Source organism: Brassica napus, chromosome A6 (genome assembly GCF_020379485.1).
Source record: "Brassica napus cultivar Da-Ae chromosome A6, Da-Ae, whole genome shotgun sequence".
Taxonomy (NCBI): Eukaryota; Viridiplantae; Streptophyta; class Magnoliopsida; order Brassicales; family Brassicaceae; genus Brassica; species Brassica napus.
Window position 1 is genome coordinate 26,969,279 of NC_063439.1, and position 17,413 is coordinate 26,986,691.

Consider the following 17,413-nt stretch of genomic DNA (forward strand, 5'->3'; position numbering starts at 1 on the left):
ATGTAATTTGTAATATAAGAAAATAGTTAATTTTACTGATTCTTGTCAACTTTGTTTTTTCAACTAATTTTACTGTTATAAATTGACTTTTATATTATTTAGTATATATGTATAATAGGAAGTTATATGAGTTTTAGGTATAATTTTACAAATATTATCAAAATATTTTAAAATGTTAAGCAAAATAGAAATAGACTCAAATGGAAATATAAAACAAACAATATAAATCATTAACTTATGATTTTAATTGAACCATATATTTATATATAATTTTTAAAAAATATTATTTTATTAGTTTATTGATCTTTTTTTCCTATTTAACCAACCCAATTCAAGACGGATAAAATTTATTAATTTATTGTGTTTATTATTAATTTATAAAGTTTTTACTATATATACAAACTAATCAACTGAAATGAAAAATAAGTGAAATGGAACTCCATATATAAGGGATAAAGAATGATAAACGGAAAAAAAGAAGAAGTGAAAATGGAACTTTATACATAAGTATGATGAGAGATGTGAATGCCTGTTGAGACTTGGGAGGGATAAATGTCACGGCCAGTTTGTTGGTTACTTATTATGCTAACATTATTAGCCAATCGCTGTTATAGGTCTTCTGTTGCTCATCTTAAAAACTTGGGAGCAAATATTTTGACGTTGGATGCCGATGATAGATAAGTTGTATTAATAGTATCTTCTATCATTGGAATGTAAACTCATTTAAGAAAGAAGCAGTAAATCCATCTGACGTCTTCCATGGCCACATCTGGTCCCCACAGGCCATTTACAGAGAGTTATTGTATACTAGTATTTTATAATTATTTTCACAAAGAAAAGAAGCTAAACAAAATTATTATTACATTGAAATGCAGAAAAACCTTCCATATTTGTTGACGTTTTTAATTACTTTAATATTTCTTGTAATCAAATGTTTACATATCCAATATGATCTGATTTATAGATTGGTATAGATACAACATAAAACTTTTCGTTCTTTTAGCTCCTAAATCTACAAATAGATTTCATAACGTTATGCAATATATTTTTAAACTCAACCTAAATTTTATCATGTGGAAATCTACAAATAAAACTCGTGGGTTAAGTTAAATTACTCGTTTTCTAAGGCCAGCCTTTGACTACTTTAGCTACATAATGTGAACTAGAGTTAAAGACCTTAGGCTAGAAGACATCATCATCTCTGTCCATATCAAATCCATAACCAAACAACTGTCTTAAATTGATCACAATATTTGAATACTAATTAACAGCATCGCAGATTTCATAATGTATGACATACAAATCAGAAGTGTGAACTCAGAGAACATAAAGAGTTGTCTTCAGGAGAAAAGGGAACACAAATATTGTCAAACAAGTTCACATCATAATGTCTAAACTCACTACTACCATGGGTTCTCACTTAAATTCAGATCTTTTATACATTTCTAGACCCAAAGAATATACTCAGAAGATGGAAATTTTCAGACAAATACTCGATTCTGCTTCCATAGTGATATTTCCATGGGGGTGGTGGATGGATGCTTTAGAGAGCTCAAGACCGCTTCAACATAGGAGACCCATCGCTTGGTTCTTGTAGGAGCTCACGGGCAAGTCGCACTGGTCTGTCTTGAAGATACGCAATGTCGCTGTTTGGTGCTGTTATGAGATGATGATCTTGTCCTTCTCCATCTGTCTCGTCTGAGAGAGAAGATGCAACAGATTCTTCTGATCCATCATTATCATCTACAATGAAGACAAAACAACTAGTTTCATCAGAAACCAGACAAGAAGAGAAAAAGACGAGATTCTTTGGAACTAACTTACCAGAGAACTCAAGGGCTTCGGGCTGTCCAAAAGTTGAGAGCTGTATGCTTTCTGGAAGGATACAGTTACAGAATGAACCTAGAACGAAGTCAAGTACAAGCAGCCATGTAAACAAACAAGAACCAACATAAGAAACAAGCTGGAAGATGAATAAGATAGTTTGATAGTCTTACCTACACGAGCCATCCGGTTAATCCATCCTGGAATAGGCTTTCCAGTTACCTGCAAGCAAACTTCTTCAGTGAAATGGTTACAGTTCTTGGCAATCAAATGGTATGTGTCCCCATGATACTTCCTCGAAAGCTTCTCCATGAATGAGCGGAAATCTGAGGGAGACATGCTTGTGGTTCCCAGCAAAACAGACCGCCTGAAGATGAAACCTGGACAGTTCCTAGGTTCAACCTCAAACACGCCGCTGCTTGAGTACTCATGAGCACCATATCCATATTCGAAACCATGAGCTAGTAGGAGGTATACAAGTGAAAAAAAAACTCATGTTAGATAAGCATTTAGCAAATTATAAAAGCCCTAACTCATTAGGTAAGTACTAAATGTAAACAAGGATTTGAAAAGGTTTCCAATCACATTCCTCAATATTGATTACAAAACCACATCCTAATAATGACACAACATTTGTCTGAAGAACCAAACATTGTTGCCTAATCAATATATCACACCAACCAAGATATGTATGAACAAATAACATTGTGGATAAATATTTGATTATAGGTCAGTCAAGTTGTAGAGAAAAGAGAAGAAGGCAGAACAATTACCTTCAATACCAGAGTGAAAGATGCCAAGACCAAACCAATAGAGATAATTGTTGACAGGTGTTAGATCATAGACATTGAGATACACAGGTGTGAGACTTGAGGAGTCTCCAACCATCTCTTCAACCTCCTTCTCATCAGTAGAGCATAAGCTTGAGCTCAAACCAAGCACCCGCATTTTACACAGATTCACCAACAACTCTCTCTCTCTCTCTCTCAATTCAAATCCAAGATCAAACAATCATTCTCCCCCTCCCTCCTAAAATCTCTGCAAAAATACTTATAATCAATAAATCTGAATTTGTGACAAAAAGGAACTCCTTTTGTGGCTAATGAGAACAGATCAAAGAAACCCAATAATCAAAAACCTGAATTTCGAGAAAAAATCGGAAGGCTAAGCACACGAGGAACCCTAACGCATAGGATAGATCCCGAAGAACAAAATCAATAAACGAGACGGAGATCTAAGTCCGTAGAGAGAAGATGAGAGCGAGAGCTTACATAAGAATCTGGGGATCGGAGATTAGAGGAAAATGACGTTTTTTTTTTCCTACAGGTTGATTGATCTGTCGGGAGGAGAGAGAGAGAGAGTCTGTGGACAATGCTGCGTTAATGTAAGGGAAATTAATGTAATGATGTGATAAGGTTTTTCTTTTAAAACCGAAAAGTTAATTTTTTTTTGTAGTCAAAGTTAATTAAATTTATTTCGGTTTTTGAAAATCTTATATATTAATTGAGAAGAACATTACAATAATTTTTTTGTAATCACGGGTTATCACTATATAGTCACGTGTCATCATTAAAATGATTCTTAAAATCCTTAAAAAATTAATTGGTAATCTAAATCCCCTATATATTAAAAGGCAAACATTACAACATATTTTTGTAGCCACATGTCATCACCATAATCATTGTTATAATTCTTAGAAAATATGTTGGTCCATATAAATATATAATAATCTTTTTATTAAACAACCATAAATTAATCATAAATGTTCTTCATTGTTTCTTTAAATAAAAATCGCGGAATTACCTAATGTAGCTAAAATATATATGACAATTAATGATTTTGAATAATGATTTGATAAAAATTAGTCTATTCTCTATCATTTTTAAAATTTTAACTTATTGAAATAAATTAAACAACCACATCAACTATATAATAAAAATTAAGATTTTTTCGTATATGTTATATTTTGAATTTTTAAAAACGAATATAAATGACTAAAATTGTTAAAAATCTCACATTGAAATTTTTGTGATCCATGGTTTAAAATTTATGTTATAACAAGATACAAATGATTACGAAATTACATAAGTAGAAAGTCTCATTTAATAAATATTATATATATATATATGTATATTAATATTTCTTAAAAATAAATTATATACCATATAATTTCGAATTTGCTTTGATAAAAATTACAATTATTGACAACTTAATATTTAGATTTTAAACTTTGTATTGAATGTTTTTAAAATTATAAATTACTAAAATTGTTAAACATCCCACAGTTTTTTTATTGTTATCATTGATTTAAAAATTTTGTTATAAAGAAATACAAACGATCAAAAATAATATGAGTATAAAATATTTTTTAACAGATGTCAATATCTAAAAATGTAATATATTTCTATGTTAATATCATTTAAACTTAATTTTATAACATATAAAATAAAAAAGTGTTTGTGTGGATTAATAAAATTTATTTAAGTATTTTTATTAATTTAATTAGATACGTAATAGTTACTAAATTTTTAATTTTTTAATATATATTTATTATTTCATAATATGTAAAAATATATAATACTTAAAAATAATTTATATATAATATTCATTCCGCGCAAGTCGCGGATCTTAACCTAGTGTATATTAAAATTGATTATTAGTGTACACGAAAATATTTTCTTTTTTTCTTTAAATAATAAAAGCTACGGAATTACCTAATATGATTAATATATATATATATGATAATTAATAATTTTGAGTAATAAACATTTGATAACAATTTTTATATCCTTCATCATTTTTGTTTAACTTTATATTCTTAAAAAAATTAAACATTAAAAAAATTAAACAATCACATTAATCATATAATAAACAAATTACATTTTTTCTTATATGTTATTTTAGTGTTTTTTGAACAATTATAAATTACTAATATTGTTAAAAGTTTCATTTAAAAAAAATTATGATCAATAGTTTAAGTTTTTTGTTATAACAAGATACAAATGATCATAAAATCATATGAATAAGAAGTTTCATTTAATAGATATTTGAATTATAAATATAAATATATATATATATATATATATTTATATTATTAAAATTAAACTATATACCATATAAAAATACATAAATTTGCTAATTTCAAAATTTTCTTTGCAAAAATATTGAGACCTTAATATTTTAATTTTGAAATTTTCATTGAATTTTTAACATTTATACATATATTATATTTATAATTAAAGTAAATATAAAATTGATTAGTTGTGTACAAATTTATTTTTCTTAAATAAAAGCTATGGAATTACTTAATATGATTAAAATATATATGACAACTAATGATTTTGAATAATAAACATTTCATAACAATTTTTATATCCTTCATCATTTTTGTTTAATTTAATATTCTTAAAAAGATTAAACAATCACATTAATTATATAATAAAAAAACTACATTTGTTCTTATATGTTATTTTTATTTTTTTTAAATGATTATAAATTACTAATATTTTTAAAAGTTTCACATTAAAAAAAAATTATGATCAATAGTTTAATTTTTTTGTTATAACAAGATACAAATGATCATAAAATCATATGAATACGACGTCTCATTTAATAGATATTCAGATTAAATATATATATTATTAAAATTAAACTATATACCATATAAAAGTACATAAATTTGTTATTTCAAAAAATTTATTACAAAAGTATTGAGACCTTAATATTTTAATTTTCATTGTATCTTTAAAAATATGATTATAAATTACTAAAATTATTAAAAAGAAACTTGTTATTTATTAGAGTGGAGGGTGCTCTTGCCTACGCCTCCCATACCCAAAGTTTGAGAGTTATGGAAATACAAACAGAAATCACTTTTTCTGATAAAAAAGTTTGCGGCTTCATATACAATCTGACATATCAACCAGTATTAGGTTTATCTTCTTAGGAGTATTTGTGTGCTGCATAAGTTACCATGATAGTCACTTTCAAATGTGAGATAAATAGAATGAGGGTAAATCTTTGATATATGTCAAATAAAGAAAGCAAGTTAGCAACATACATATATGTTTTGTCACATCTTCATGCAAACTTCGAGCCTTTTCTTCCATATCCACCTTTCTAGATGTTAGTTAAAAATAATTGAACGGCATAAGATAGTTCATCTTCAGATAACTAAATATTAGGAGCCTACTGCCAGCTCTCAAGATCTGTCTCAAGTCCCTTAATACTCTGCATCTTGATTATATGAACTACAAAGACGACACATCTGTTCTTAGCCTTTTATCTGGCTGCCCTTGCCTTTCAAACTCTTTTGGTCAGACGGTTTCCTTTGGTGGTGATAGGAACATATTTACTATAGCGGTCCATCTTTGCAGAGTCTTATCTATTTATGATGAGAACTCAGGAGAAGAGCATCAGGGTTATGCCATAAATGCTCCTTATGAAATACTTGCAACTTGATGTGTGTTGGTCAGCAGGGTTATGCCATAAATGGCCCTTAGCTGGTGAAGGCAACATATATTTTATGAAAATATCAATTTGGCCATGCTTCCAATTTTTTGTAAGCTTGTATTTGAATGAAAACTTTTAAAAGAGAATTCAGAATTGTTTTATTTTGATTCGGTTTAATTTGTTGCAGTTATTTTAGGCCAGCTCGGTTTAACCGGTTGATTCTAAAGACTGCAAATACAATTGGAGTGGCAGATGGATTTGGCAGAGGAGCTAACACTATTTACTGTACTGGAGAGACTGTTAAAATACAATATACATTACATGGGGGAGGAAGTATATATACACAGAGTATTACCACTTGGCTTTTGATCCGGTCAGGTTTGATCCGGTTATTAATAAAATTCAGCCGTACAATTGGAGTGGGAAGGATCATCATCATCAACAACGTTGTAGTAGAGAGAAGAAGGCCTGCCATCAAAAGCAGATACAAGTCGATGAGGAGAAAGACCACAGTAACGATGTCTTAGTCTCGCTTCACATATTTCAATCACTCTCTTAAACATTTTGTCTCCTTTTATCATCGGTTGCTCCACAAACTCCACCAATGGCATCCACTGAAACAACAACACGAGTTATTTTATGATTTGGGACGAAAAACTAGTTATCCTGTTTTTTTTTTGTGTTAGTTGTCAGTGATCTGACTGCAAGATTTTTAGTTATGATGATTACCTTTGCGGCTTTGATCTCAAGATTGTCGATGATGATCTTATCAGAGAGTGGTTTCAACATACAGATGAAGAACAGATCAGACTTCTCAAACGCGACGTTGTGAGCATGTCTGAAAGCTATAACCTCTAAGAAATCTGTATCTACCTGAAGAACACACCACAACACAACGCCAATTTATGGTTATGGTCTTGAGAATTTTTAAATCAAAACTAATGTTTTTAAAGAAAAATTAGTTACCCCAGTTTCTTCCTTGACTTCTCTTACAGCGCCAGAGAAGATCTCTTCTGATTCATTAATAAATCCAGTTGGCAACTTCCATAGACCTGTGTTCGAGGAAGTACAATACTTTTCTTGCACCACAAGTACCTAATAAGATCAAACATTTTTTAATCAGAAAAATCTTTAAAAGAACTAAAAAAAAAAAGTTTTCGTTTGATTTTCAGATTTTAAATTAACAAATTGATCTTCATATTTCATACCTCTTTATATTGGTTTAAGACAAAACCTCCAACACCAACTTGATGTGAAGCATTTCCAGGAAGCATACAAGGCTCCTCCTCTGGTATCCAATAAGTTAACATCACATATCCTTTCTCCGCATGATGATACTCAAATCCTTGCTGCACAATCCCAATTTTTTTGAATTCACTTACATATTAAACAAGTTTCTCTGCTTAATTACAGAACAAGGTAATCAAGAAATTTATTGCTTACCTTTACAGCAACTGGGACTAATTCAGATTGTTCCACAGGTAACTTCAACCAAACTCCTTTCTTTCCCTACAATTTTTTTTTTTGACAAACTGATTAAAAGATAATGACTTTTTAAGGAAAATGGTTTTAGATTTTCAAGTTTTTTTAACTAGCTTCACCTTTCTCCTCCAATCCGATAGAGAGCTTTGAAGCATTGATGTGAAAACGGTAGGGCTTGATGGTAATCTTCCATGATCAACTACTACTCCACCATACTCATCATCAAAAGCATCAAGTAATAATCTTTCTTTAACAGAACTGATTCTGTTTTTTAGGGTTAGTCCATTCATCTTATAATCTGAATCTGCAGTTGCAGCTAAGCTTTCTCCATATACATATTGGCTCTTTGTACTGGAAACACTTGAAGATATTGCCCTTGATCCAACAACTTCTCATCCAAATACAAATATAAAAAAACGAAGCTAATTCAACTTCAAGAAGTTACTGAATGTAGATTCTTGTGAAGAGGAAGTGATATGAAGGTATCAATTTTACCTTTGGAGTGGCAGAACTTGGGAGATATTGTAACACCTGAAAATGGTTGTGTGAAACTGTGCATAAATCCCAAATGTGTTCTTCTCATCACAGTAACCTCAGAAAGGGAAACAGAATCCATTGGAGGTCAAGAAAATCTATGTGAAAACAAGAAAACAGTTTTCCAAGAAAGGAAATTGATTAGAGAACTCAGATATTTGTTTCCTATCTTGATTAAGAATGAAAAAAAGAAGCTGAGGGAGGAAATGAAGAAGAAAGAGGAACGTGTTTTGAGAGTAACGAAAGATTTTCTGAGGACGCGCTTATAATGTGTGGAGTGAAGCCAAGTGGTGGTTAAGTGAGAAATGAGAATGGAAAGAGAAGAACAGTTCAAATATCTTACATCAAAGACAAAATACACGTGGTTTCTTCGAGCTACGATTTCAACCGACCAGAGAATGCCAGCGTGGAATATTTTTTAATAAAGGTTAGGGTGAGTTACATAGATGTATCTTTTTTTTTTTTTTTTTTTTTGTCAACTGTTGTTTTATTAAAACAACGTAATATTACAAGGAAAGCCCAAAAAAAAGGCAAAGAAACTTAAACACAAAGAGGTCCAACAATAAAGCCCAACAACACGAAAAGCCAGAAGAGGACTGAAACAGCTGGACCCAAACATAAGAGCCCAATAAAAAAAGGTCTAAAGAAGACGGTGACCCAGGCTCAACAAAACTCCACCACGTGTTAGATGCAAAGCAAAAGAAAGACACGTGTGAAGGATCAAAGACGTCACCAACTTCACTGATAGGAAAGTTATCGCCGGAGAGTAATCCACCACCACCGGAACATACCGGAACAGGAGACCGAATTACTGAACCACCGACAACAAACGCTTAACAACTTGAGAATCAGTATTTTCCTTCACCGTTAGAGAAGAAGTTCGCCGGAAGACCACCACCGTCAAGAGACGCAATGCCCCAAAACAGAAGAATCACCACCGTCGCGAAGATAAAACTAAACCAACGGATCCTCGCTTCAAAATAAAACGGAGATAAGCCAGCCGACATCACCGAAAGATCTGGTGTGTCGCCGGAGACGGTAGCCGACTGATTCACCGAAGAGGCAAGTGAAACACCGGAAACAAAAGCCAGCCATGAGATGCTGAAGAAGCCACCTATGCTGGAACCATTCCCGAACGGGAATTATCTCACCGGAAAAAAGACCGACGAACCTACAGACTCTAATCACAAACTCTCTGTGAAAAGTATGAAAGAGAGAACAGAGAGAGGAGAGAGTCTACATAGATGTATCTATATTATCTTTCACAATGGTTAAAATTCGATATAAATATCTAAAATTTACATTTTTATTTACTTTATTTAAATTCTTATAATTTGGAGCAATGGGAATACTAATTTGCTTTAGTATCTATTTGAACTTGGAATAAAAGAAACAGTTCATGACCTATGAAGTCCATAAACATTCCGAAGCTTTTTTTTTTTTGAAAAAGAGACATTCCGAAGCTTTTGGATGAAAAAAGAACTATTGTAAACTGACGCACTAGTGTGCCATATTTTTTTTGTTTATCAAAGTTTTTTTTTTTTTTTTTTTGCTAAAATTGTTTATCAAAGTTATACCAGTACCGAACCAAAATAAAAAGAAAAACTTTGCAGGAAAACGGAATCAAAGGTTTGGTATCAGAGAATCTTTAACAATTTCAAGAGAGTTGTCTGTACGAAGGAATCTTCAGGAGTTCCAAGGTTATGGATAATCGGATATATCTTAATGATCCCTCTAGCCTTCATCAAGCTTCTTGCAATCTCGTGCGTTGATTAATAGGCACGTGTATCTCACGCAATAATCGCGTAGAGTGGGATAATAAAGCAGCTGGTTGTTGCGGAAGCTACGTGGCCATGTGTTAGCTCCCTTGGCCTTTCCGTAATAATAATTTTTAAAAAATTTAGTGAAATGTGTTTTACTTCGCTTGGATTTCGAATTTGTAGTTTTGTGCCTCGAATAAGATTTTGAAAACTCGTTATCCAGTGTATACACTTCCTTTGACATCGGATAACACTTTCCTCGATTAATTGATGTATACAGAGATTTTACAAATTTTATAGGTATATATAAAGACTTACTAATTAGTTTTTACCATAAAAATACATGTAAACAACACTGAGATAGCGGTGGAACAAAACAATGATAATTAAGGCTTTATTAGGTTTGCGTGGATTTGAACGAATATTTATTATGGAAAATGTCAAAATGATGACGTTTGAAAAAATGAAATGCAATAATTGAAAACCATGGAAGATTAGGTAATCTCCACGACTCCACGTAGGATAATTAGGTAACCTGATATGCTTGATGATTCACGTTCATGATAACATTTTGTCTCCTTCCATTACAATTTTAGTATGTTTGGATAATGATGCAAAAACGCATGATTCGCGGTCGGGTTTTATAAAGGTGAAATCTACATGGACATTAGTAGGATGACGCATCATGCTTACCTGATTTTTATTATTAATATACTGCCTATATAACATTACTGGATTTAATATGTAATCGAATTAGTGGCCGAAGCAAACCCACAAACTTCATTTATTTTGTTGACTTAAGAAACTCATGTTATTATATATTTTTTTATTAACTTAGGTATTCCGAACCTACAGACCTATAAAAAGCCTAAACTAGTTACCGAAAATAGGTATATATCTTTATATGATTAAGTGTAGTGAGATGTCTAAAATAAAAATAGAAAAAAGGGGAGATGACTTTCTCTCTCTTAACTCTCTCTGTATCTTTCAGAGAGAGAAAGTCATCGATCTCTTTCGCCGGTGTCGCATCTTTCATCCGGTGGATAACCGGCTTTTGGTTCCGAGAACCACGCCTTCCTTTTGGTGTTGGACCGCCGGCTCTTGGCTCCGAGAACCACACCTTCCTCTGTGGTGTGGGATCGCCGGCTCTTGGCTCCGCTTCGCATCAACCTTTGATGTTTGACGGCGGATTAGTCCCGGGTTCGCTCGGATTTTGTCTGGTCTTTTCTTCTTCGCTCTGCTCAATTCCAAACTACTCCCGGTTCGATTGATTCGACAGCGGTGATGTTTGATTGGAACTCCTTCTGAAGAAGAGTTTTTTTGGTTCTGCATCGCGGCGTATAGTCTCGGTCTTGGAAGATCAGGCGATGTGGTTGGGTTTCCTTTTCTGATTCGATTGAAGCTCTCTGAAAAATTAGCATATGGATATGTGTAGATGACGATGGATTTCCCCTACCTTCCAACATAGTCGTTGGAGGTTCTTTCGTCGTGGTGGTCCCAGGTGTTTCTGGTGGTTGCGAGGAGAAGCTAGCCGGTGGATATGTTCGATTGGTGAAGAAGATGGGAAGTTGCATGTGTTTCCCGGTGAGATTCCGGCGAAATGATTCGTGTTTTCTCTGGAGGTGGAGAAGACGAAGAGAGATGACGACACGTGTTTGCCTCGTTGTTGAGGTTCTAACACGCGTCCCTCGACGTGTTTGGGTGTTTCGGTGCAGCCTGGGTGGGCTCTCGTCTTTGGGCTTGGGCTTTATACTTTTCCTATGTTTGTTAGTTTTTTCGGTTGGGCTTTCACTTGTTCAGTGGGCTTTTTGCTTGGGTTTGCTTTTTGGACTTTGTCCATTAATAATATTATCTCAGATGGCAAAAAAAAGTGTAGTGAGATGTCTTCAAACTCAAACTTTTGCTTAAGTCGAAGCTTTTGCCTGTTACTATACCACCATCACCTGATTCTAATGTTATTTTATTGCAAACATAACATATTGTTGGTTATATAAAAGAGTAAAAGAGACTATTTTACTTATGAGTAGTAAGTACAAATCAAACTAACAAACCACTAAAAACTGAGTAAAGCTTAATTGTCGTTTGTCAACAACTCGAGCAAAATGTTCATGTGGATCCCAATATATACAAAATTCCCAAGCCAAAACATATACAAATCTCTGGAGTTCATGAAAAACATATATTTTTACTTTTTAAAATGTTTATAGCGATCCATGCTCTATTTTACCAATTTAAATCTCCCGTGTTATCCGGCAAACATTGTAGTAGCATCCATTATTTAATCCCACTCATGTAAATACTCCTTTTGTTAATTGATGAATTTGAACTAAAAAAGAATTGGGTTTCAAACATTCAACTAACAACCTGATTAAATTAAATATACTATTAAGATAGGTTGGTTTGAAACCTATATTTAGTAGCACTTCTACAATTTATAAAAGAAACAATATGAGCGCATCATTCAAACTTTATATAAATGTATGAATAACCCAAGGCCCATTAAAGAGAGCGTACTAATGCCTATGAGTAGACCCACCAACATTCATGGGTTGATTATAGGAACAAAAACAGGGAAAAGGGAAGGAGATGAAGTTCATCGTTAATAGATTCATATGAGGGGCGTAGACAGGTTAATGGGAATGTGGGCACGTGCACCCATAGTTTTATTAATATGTAATCTTTTGTGTATAGAATTATTAAAAACTTAGCTGGATGAGATGGTAAAAAATGGGTTGTGCACCCATAATCAACTTAGCTCAATTCTTCATTGTGTCACTTTTATAGTTTTATAACAACAATGCACCCAATTGAATTTTGTTCTAGATTCGCCCTGTTCATATCTAAAATAGTACTAAACTGCCATAGATATATGGCCGTGGAAGAAGTATTCTTCAGGATAAATGGCTTTCACTTTCGCCATGTAAGGTTTCTACGCACATGCCATCGCCATGGTCGTTTTGACCTGCTTTTCCATTATTTTTATCCCAATCATCAAATTAGTTGTCTGCGAATTGTTCCGACAGAATCAAGGTCGTTCATTTATGTGTCTACAAAATCTTCATACCTCGGTCAAAATTGGAGGCTTGAATTGTAATTATTTTTAGTTGGTTAGTTCTTCAACCGGAATGGCACTAAATGATGGGAATCATGGGATATTCATTTGTACAAATAACGCAAAACTCGATTCTTTGGTCTTCATTGAATGAAATAACTTCGTATTATTGTAGTATGAAAAAGAATGAACAATCAAAGTAAAAAAAAAAAGAATGAACAAATATGAACGCATGTCGTCTATGTAGCACTACGTTTAGATGCCCTAAGCAAACCTTGACCAACATATTTTCATTTTTTCCATATATCATATAAATATATATATAAAAATCAAATATTATCCAAATTTTGTATACTAATTTAACTCTATTAATAATTATTAAAGATAATTTTTATGAATTTAGTTGTAAGCAATATTTGTTAATATATCACTAATATTTTGACTATAATCAATCATAATTTACTAAAATCAATTGTTACTACAAAAGCTCACATTTAAAAGATAATATTTTATTTCTATTTTTTATAATTTTACTTATATTTTATATAAATTTTTACTTATAACTCAGAGGTCTCGCACACGCTACTGCAACGTTCTGACTAGCTTACCATTACAGTATGTCAGTATCCCACAAGAAACTGAATCGACTCATCAAAACAATTTATTTGTTAATTGTTCGGACAGAATCATGGTCATGCATTTATTATGTCTACAAATCTACATACGCCGGTCAAATTTACAACTTTGAATTCTAATTACTTTAGTAGGTTCTAATTTCTAACCATGCTCCTCAATGTGAATGGCATTAAATGATATTATAGTGCCTTGTAGGTTCAATTATTCTGAGTTCTTCTAGTGGAGTATAAAATAACGCAAACTTGTAAATTTGGTATAACATCGTATTAATGTAGTGTGAAAAAGAATGAACAAATATAAATAAGCCAAAGACATGAACACATGTATTGACGCTTTTTTTTTTGTCAAACTGACGTATATGCTTTTTAAACTCATGCACCTACGTGTATCATAAGTCCACGTTGGCATGCACACAGTAAAAAAGAACTCAAACAACGGTCAACTGCGAATACCCAAACGATGGATGAGGAGATAACGGCGACAAAAGCGGAAAGTTAAGTAACCCCGTTACGTCCCATTCGCAGAACTCCGTCAAGTTAAAAGCCTCTTTCCCGTCAACGCTTTGTTCCGTCTTCAACGCTTTCTCTACCACCGCCACATCCTCGTCGTCGTTTTCCTCTCTCTTCCGCTTCTTCTCACCGTCGGCGTCGGAGCGTGACTTCCACTTCCCGACCTCGAGCGGGAAATTCAGAATGGCTTTCGATCCTCGAAGCCTAAACGCCGCTTCGTCGTAAGCTCTAGCCGCTTCAATCGCGGTATCAAACGTCCCGAGCCAAATGCGAGATCCGCGTTTGTTCGGGTCTCGAATCTCCGACGCGAATTTCCCCCAGGGCCTTTGTCTCACTCCTCTGTAATGCCTTTGCTCTTCCGCGTCCGGTTGAACCGGTTTGGTAACTTCCGGTTGCGGATTGAATTGAATCCATTCGGTTTTGGTTGGTACGGAGATCTTCAGTGGCGGTTTACGGTTTGAATGGGAATCGTCTGAGGCACACGGGGTTTGAGTTTTGAATTCCGGTTCAAATTGATTTCCGGTTTGAAAAGTTGGTTTAAAATCGAAATCAGAAACAGAACAAACGGCCGTGTCGAATTCAAATGGAGTCGAAATCAAATCCATGAATCTCGGCGTCGAGAGATCGATGATTTCAGGTTTGATCTCTGAGGATGGTCCGAAGATCATAGGAGAAGAATCAGAGCTAGATTCATTTGCTGCTGATTCGTGTACCATCCAACAATCTTTAGCCACTGGAGAAACCACGTCAAGAAGATGCTTCTCGATGAACCAAAGTGCAGAAGATACTTCACTAGGATTGGCCATTTATGTTTAAATGTATTTTGAACTTCTTGTGAGGTTTAAATTCGCGAGAACAAAGGAAATAGAGAGAGAAGAAGAAGGTGATTTGGTCGATGACGGGATGGTTTGAGTAGAGAAGAGAGTGGAAACATGTATATATACTATACACGAGAACCATCCTTTCCTTGCAGGAGACTTTTTCAATGGTGGTTGTGAATAAATTTGAATTTAATTAAAAACATGAAGGGCCAACGAACCATCCTCTTGTTGTTTATCATTAAACTAATATAAATCAGGTGTAAAAGGGAGTACCACTTGGTCGCGTGTTTCGTGGACTTTGAGCCGTTGGATTGGATAGCGGATTCAGCTTGTCGACATCGTGACCGTTCTATTTTGCAACTGACCCGTGCCTATAATTTTCGACGTTATCTGAAATATTTGGAAGTTTTTCGGGACTAAGGGCATTTCCAACTCTACTACATTTTCTACTCCAAACATTATTTTGGAATAAAATATTCTCTAATCCCACTCCATTTTCAACTCCAAAATGGAATAATGACTAGGGTTACTCCATTTATGGAGTAATCTTACTCATTACTCCATTTTGGTGTTGAACTTTTTTTATTTGTGAATTGATCCTTTAAATTTTTAATGTTTTTATTTCTTACTTAAATAATATTTTAAAATGATACAAGAACATACATAAACAAGATATTCCATTAATTTAATAATTTTACATAAAAATATATACCATAATAAAAAAATAATAATATAAAATAAAGATAACATAAAAAGATCTATAGTTGTGTTTTGCTATTGTGAAAGGACCTGTTCGGTTTTGGAAAAAAATCTACTACATGACATCATGACTACATGTATAATTTTACATAACATAATAATTAAGGATGAGCGTGAATTTGATGCACCAACTGAACTTAGAAGAGAAGCTACACCTCCATATATCAAAATTACATAAGATGAAAATGTCTGATTTCAAAATTTTCTTGTTCGATTTAGGAATATCAAAGATAAAGAAGCTTATGTTTCATTACGAAATGCATTAGTTGATAATTGTGAGAAAAATATTCTAATGCCACTATTAAACCAACTTATATATTATCTTTTATTTTATTTTTAATGATTTCTTGTACTTTTTAATAATAACTGTTTAATTTAAATAAAAATTTTAAGGAATTTTTGTAAAAATGAAATAGTCGGGGTTAATTAGTAATTTTTTATAAATATAAAGTATTATTAACAATTATTAATAAAATATATTATTTTTGGAGTAGAAAATAAAGTAATACATTGGAGTAAAACCTTATTCCATTTTGGTGTTGCATTATTTTAGAGTAAAATATGGAGTAATACATTGGAGATGCTCTAAGAACACCTCCAATGGGGTTCTTCCCATTAGAACTCTTAAGATATGTATTATGTATATGAATTTTCATTGGAGGTGGTCTAACACAAATGTGTATTAGTGTATACAGTGATCGATATATTTAGAGATTAAAAATCTATCCGGAGGAAAACACTGATTTGTGTTACGAATCTGATGAGTAACTTTTTTTTTTTTTTGAAACTATGCTGATGAGTAACTTCATTCATTCATATTCATTTTAATCGGCTGAACCAAGTCAATTTGTAAATAAGTAGAAACCCACTATATGAAATACAAATGACTAAGGAAAATTTTATCTTAAATCATGTGCATATGTTGCTCACGCAATCCACACATCACCATTTTGTTGAAGTGTGAATGTGTTATTACTATCCGGATTCGGTTTACTTCTTCCAAACGTTACTAACAATTCCTTTCAGACTGGGTTACAAACGATGACATTCTATAAAAATAAATAAACTTCTACCTAATATCAAAGCAGAATTGGTAAAAAAGAAAAGAAAAATACATTCACACACAATTAACAAGAAAAAAAAGTTGCAAATGGTTCCTTTCAAATATGATTCTCTCCACCATCGGATCCGTGTTCCATTAAAACTTTGTCGAAACAATTATAGCATCAACTTCATTTTTCATGATTCCTTGTAACCTCTCCATCTTCATTTCACGTCCGTAGTTATGCCTCGTCTTCTTCTTTTTCTTAGCTATAAACTTTATACAGCACTACACAAATATTTTGGTTGTCCCTCTTCCATATATTGTTTGTAATCACGTTTTATTCAAAGTTGGCTATTCACGCTCTATTCAAATTAAAGTGTTATACAAAAATTAACAACTGCCAAAACAAAATGAAAAGGTTTGTTAAAAAAGTCCACTGTCAATCGAAATAAATATAACAAGAAAACTTACATCGCAAACACAAATATGTAAACGTAAATATTTTGGATTGTCAACTTAAAGCTAACTGATGGTGAATG

General features: G+C 32.7%; 3 protein-coding genes across 4 annotated transcripts; all 3 read right to left on the reverse strand.

Annotated features, from left to right (window-relative positions):
• Positions 1 to 1,219: 1,219 nt before the first annotated feature.
• LOC106401816 (deSI-like protein At4g17486) lies at positions 1,220 to 3,246 on the reverse strand. Of its 2 annotated transcripts, none has more exons than XM_013842415.3 (5): positions 3,096 to 3,246; positions 2,598 to 2,862; positions 1,998 to 2,285; positions 1,825 to 1,902; positions 1,220 to 1,743 (listed from the first exon to the last, which is right to left on the reverse strand). In XM_013842415.3, the coding sequence occupies exons 2-5, from the start codon at positions 2,770 to 2,772 to the stop codon at positions 1,553 to 1,555; spliced, it is 732 nt and encodes a 243-aa protein (XP_013697869.2). In that variant the 5' UTR covers positions 2,773 to 2,862; positions 3,096 to 3,246; the 3' UTR covers positions 1,220 to 1,552. The 2 variants fall into 2 exon arrangements, with proteins under 2 accessions (XP_013697869.2, XP_013697870.2); XM_013842416.3 differs by having other exon boundaries at positions 2,963 to 3,175.
• A 3,295-nt stretch (positions 3,247 to 6,541) lies between these two features.
• On the reverse strand, positions 6,542 to 8,592 carry LOC106401746 (nudix hydrolase 8-like). Its single transcript, XM_048781380.1, has 7 exons — positions 8,254 to 8,592; positions 7,878 to 8,146; positions 7,720 to 7,785; positions 7,485 to 7,625; positions 7,243 to 7,371; positions 7,006 to 7,149; positions 6,542 to 6,890 (listed from the first exon to the last, which is right to left on the reverse strand). The coding sequence occupies exons 1-7, from the start codon at positions 8,372 to 8,374 to the stop codon at positions 6,669 to 6,671; spliced, it is 1,092 nt and encodes a 363-aa protein (XP_048637337.1). The 5' UTR covers positions 8,375 to 8,592; the 3' UTR covers positions 6,542 to 6,668.
• A 5,380-nt stretch (positions 8,593 to 13,972) lies between these two features.
• LOC106397734 (ethylene-responsive transcription factor 5-like) lies at positions 13,973 to 15,196 on the reverse strand. The gene has a single exon (XM_013838354.3). The coding sequence runs from the start codon at positions 15,053 to 15,055 to the stop codon at positions 14,168 to 14,170; it is 888 nt and encodes a 295-aa protein (XP_013693808.2). The 5' UTR covers positions 15,056 to 15,196; the 3' UTR covers positions 13,973 to 14,167.
• Positions 15,197 to 17,413: the final 2,217 nt, after the last annotated feature.